The 1,759-nt window shown below is 68.2% G+C and overlaps 2 protein-coding genes across 2 annotated transcripts in view; one reads left to right on the plus strand and one right to left on the minus strand.

The window, feature by feature from the left end:
* CHLNCDRAFT_141019 (hypothetical protein) overlaps nt 1-617 on the plus strand; it is a gene marked incomplete at both ends in the record, with an annotated part of 3,858 nt that extends 3,241 nt beyond the window's left edge. Inside the window, 2 exons of the mRNA XM_005843433.1 lie at nt 185-271; nt 415-617. Coding sequence (XP_005843495.1) covers nt 185-271; nt 415-617 — 290 coding nt within the window. The remainder of the gene's footprint in view (nt 1-184; nt 272-414) is intronic.
* A 959-nt stretch (nt 618-1,576) lies between these two features.
* Nucleotides 1,577-1,759, minus strand: part of CHLNCDRAFT_55152 (hypothetical protein) — a gene marked incomplete at both ends in the record, with an annotated part of 2,791 nt that continues 2,608 nt past the window's right edge. Inside the window, one exon of the mRNA XM_005843462.1 lies at nt 1,577-1,678. Coding sequence (XP_005843524.1) covers nt 1,577-1,678 — 102 coding nt within the window. The remainder of the gene's footprint in view (nt 1,679-1,759) is intronic.

A 1,759-nucleotide genomic window follows, 5' to 3' on the forward strand; every position in this document is an offset into this window, starting at 1 on the left:
GCGGGTGGGGCGTGGGTGCAAGGCCTGAGGGGCTGGGGCGGGCTGCCAGCCGCGTGCCGGCACCAGCCGTGCCGCGGCCCTCCCCTGGGCTGCACACTGCACACTGCTGTGGGCGGCAGTGACCCCCGACCCGACCCAACCTGACCGTTGCCGCCGCCGTTGCCGCCGCCGCGCCCCCCTGCAGTCCTGCACGTGCACCCCTGCTCCCCGCTGGAGGCTAAGGCTGAGGTGTACCGCAGACAGGGCCTGTGGCTGGTGGACAGCGAGGAGGGTGAGCGGCCGGCCAGCCCCCTTTTCGGGAGCACGCTTTGCATTGATTTCATCTCTGCAGCCGCCAGCAAGCACGCGGCCGCCCGCGCTGGAATGGACGCCCTGTGTTGCTGTTGCCAGTTAAACGGTCGCTGCCCCGTGCAGGCTGCGCGCCGCGGGCCGGCACGGCCAGCCAGGTGGCGGCGTGCCGGCCGCTGAGGTGGCGGGTACCGGACACGGAGGACATGTTTTACACCTGTCCCGCATACGGTACCGCCCTGGTGCACGAGCGACCCGCGCTGGTACTGCCAGAGGACCTGGCGGCGGAGGCGGCGGGAGGGGCAGGCGGCGTGACGGCCGCTCGGTAGCTCTAGCTCAGCTGCTGCTGGAGTGTTTGGAAGTTATGTTTAACAGTTGGTAAACCTGGTACAGGAATCAGCGGATCAGTGCAGACAAGTCAGACAAGTAAACATTGGAGGGGGGAGCAGCGAGGTGTCGAGCAGCCCAGAGCGCTGCCGTTTTGCCGGCCCGCCGTCAGCCGCCGGCCCCGCCGCCGCGCCGCCTGGGCGGCCGCCACCGCTCGTGCGTCAGCCCCAGCCCATACTCTCCGCAGGAGTAGAGCCGCGCCTCGGCAGCCGGCTCCCGCCACCGCAGCGGCCGGCAGGCGGCCACCTGGCTGGCGGTGCCGTTGCGCGGAGCGCAGCCTGTGTGTGTGTGGGGGGGGGAAGGGCGCAGGCAGGGGACAGGTGGTTGGCCAGGAAGGCGGCAGCAGCGGCAGCAGGAATTCCATGAGCAGCAGGAATTCCGCTTCGAAGCGCCGGCGCTAGCGCCGGCGCCAGAGGCCATATCACGAGCGGCAGCAGGCCACGCAATTGTGCACACTCTGCGGCGGCGCTGGCGGGTAACACAAGAAAAACTCGTCTTATATTCGTCTCAATAGCTCAACACAGGCGCGCTCACTTGCGTCGTCCAGGAACCAGGCCTGGAGGTAGCGCAGGACCGCCAGCTTGGCGTCGTGGTTGAGGCAGATGGGGTGCAGGTACATGACTGCGGGGGGGGGGGGGGCAAGGAGGAAAACCCGGGAGGAAAACCCCTCAAAAAAACCCGGGAGGGGAGGGAGGAAGGGGCAAGGGGTCCGCAGGGGGGGCCCCAACAACAGCAACGGGGGACTGGGGGAGGGGAGGAGCCCCAACCCCCCCCTCGGCACCCCCTCGGCGCCCCCCCCTAATACAAAAAAATCATCTGTGTGAACAGCTTCCCCCCCCCCGTCCCACGGGTCCAAACCCGGCAACCGGTGCATGGCCCCCAAAGCCCCCAAATCCTCCCCTTAACCCAAATAACGGGGCAGGTAAATACCCAAAAAGGCGGGGGGGGCGGCGGCGGTGGCGTTTCCCCCGGGGGAAACCGCGGCGGTGGCATTGGCAATCTGCTGAAGGGGGGGGGGCGGGGTGAATCCAAAACCCCATGAAGGGCGAGGTGGTGTTTGCCGGTTTGGGGAAGAAATGCTCCC

This window comes from Chlorella variabilis (assembly GCF_000147415.1).
Source record: "Chlorella variabilis unplaced genomic scaffold CHLNCscaffold_30, whole genome shotgun sequence".
Classification (NCBI taxonomy): domain Eukaryota; kingdom Viridiplantae; phylum Chlorophyta; class Trebouxiophyceae; order Chlorellales; family Chlorellaceae; genus Chlorella; species Chlorella variabilis.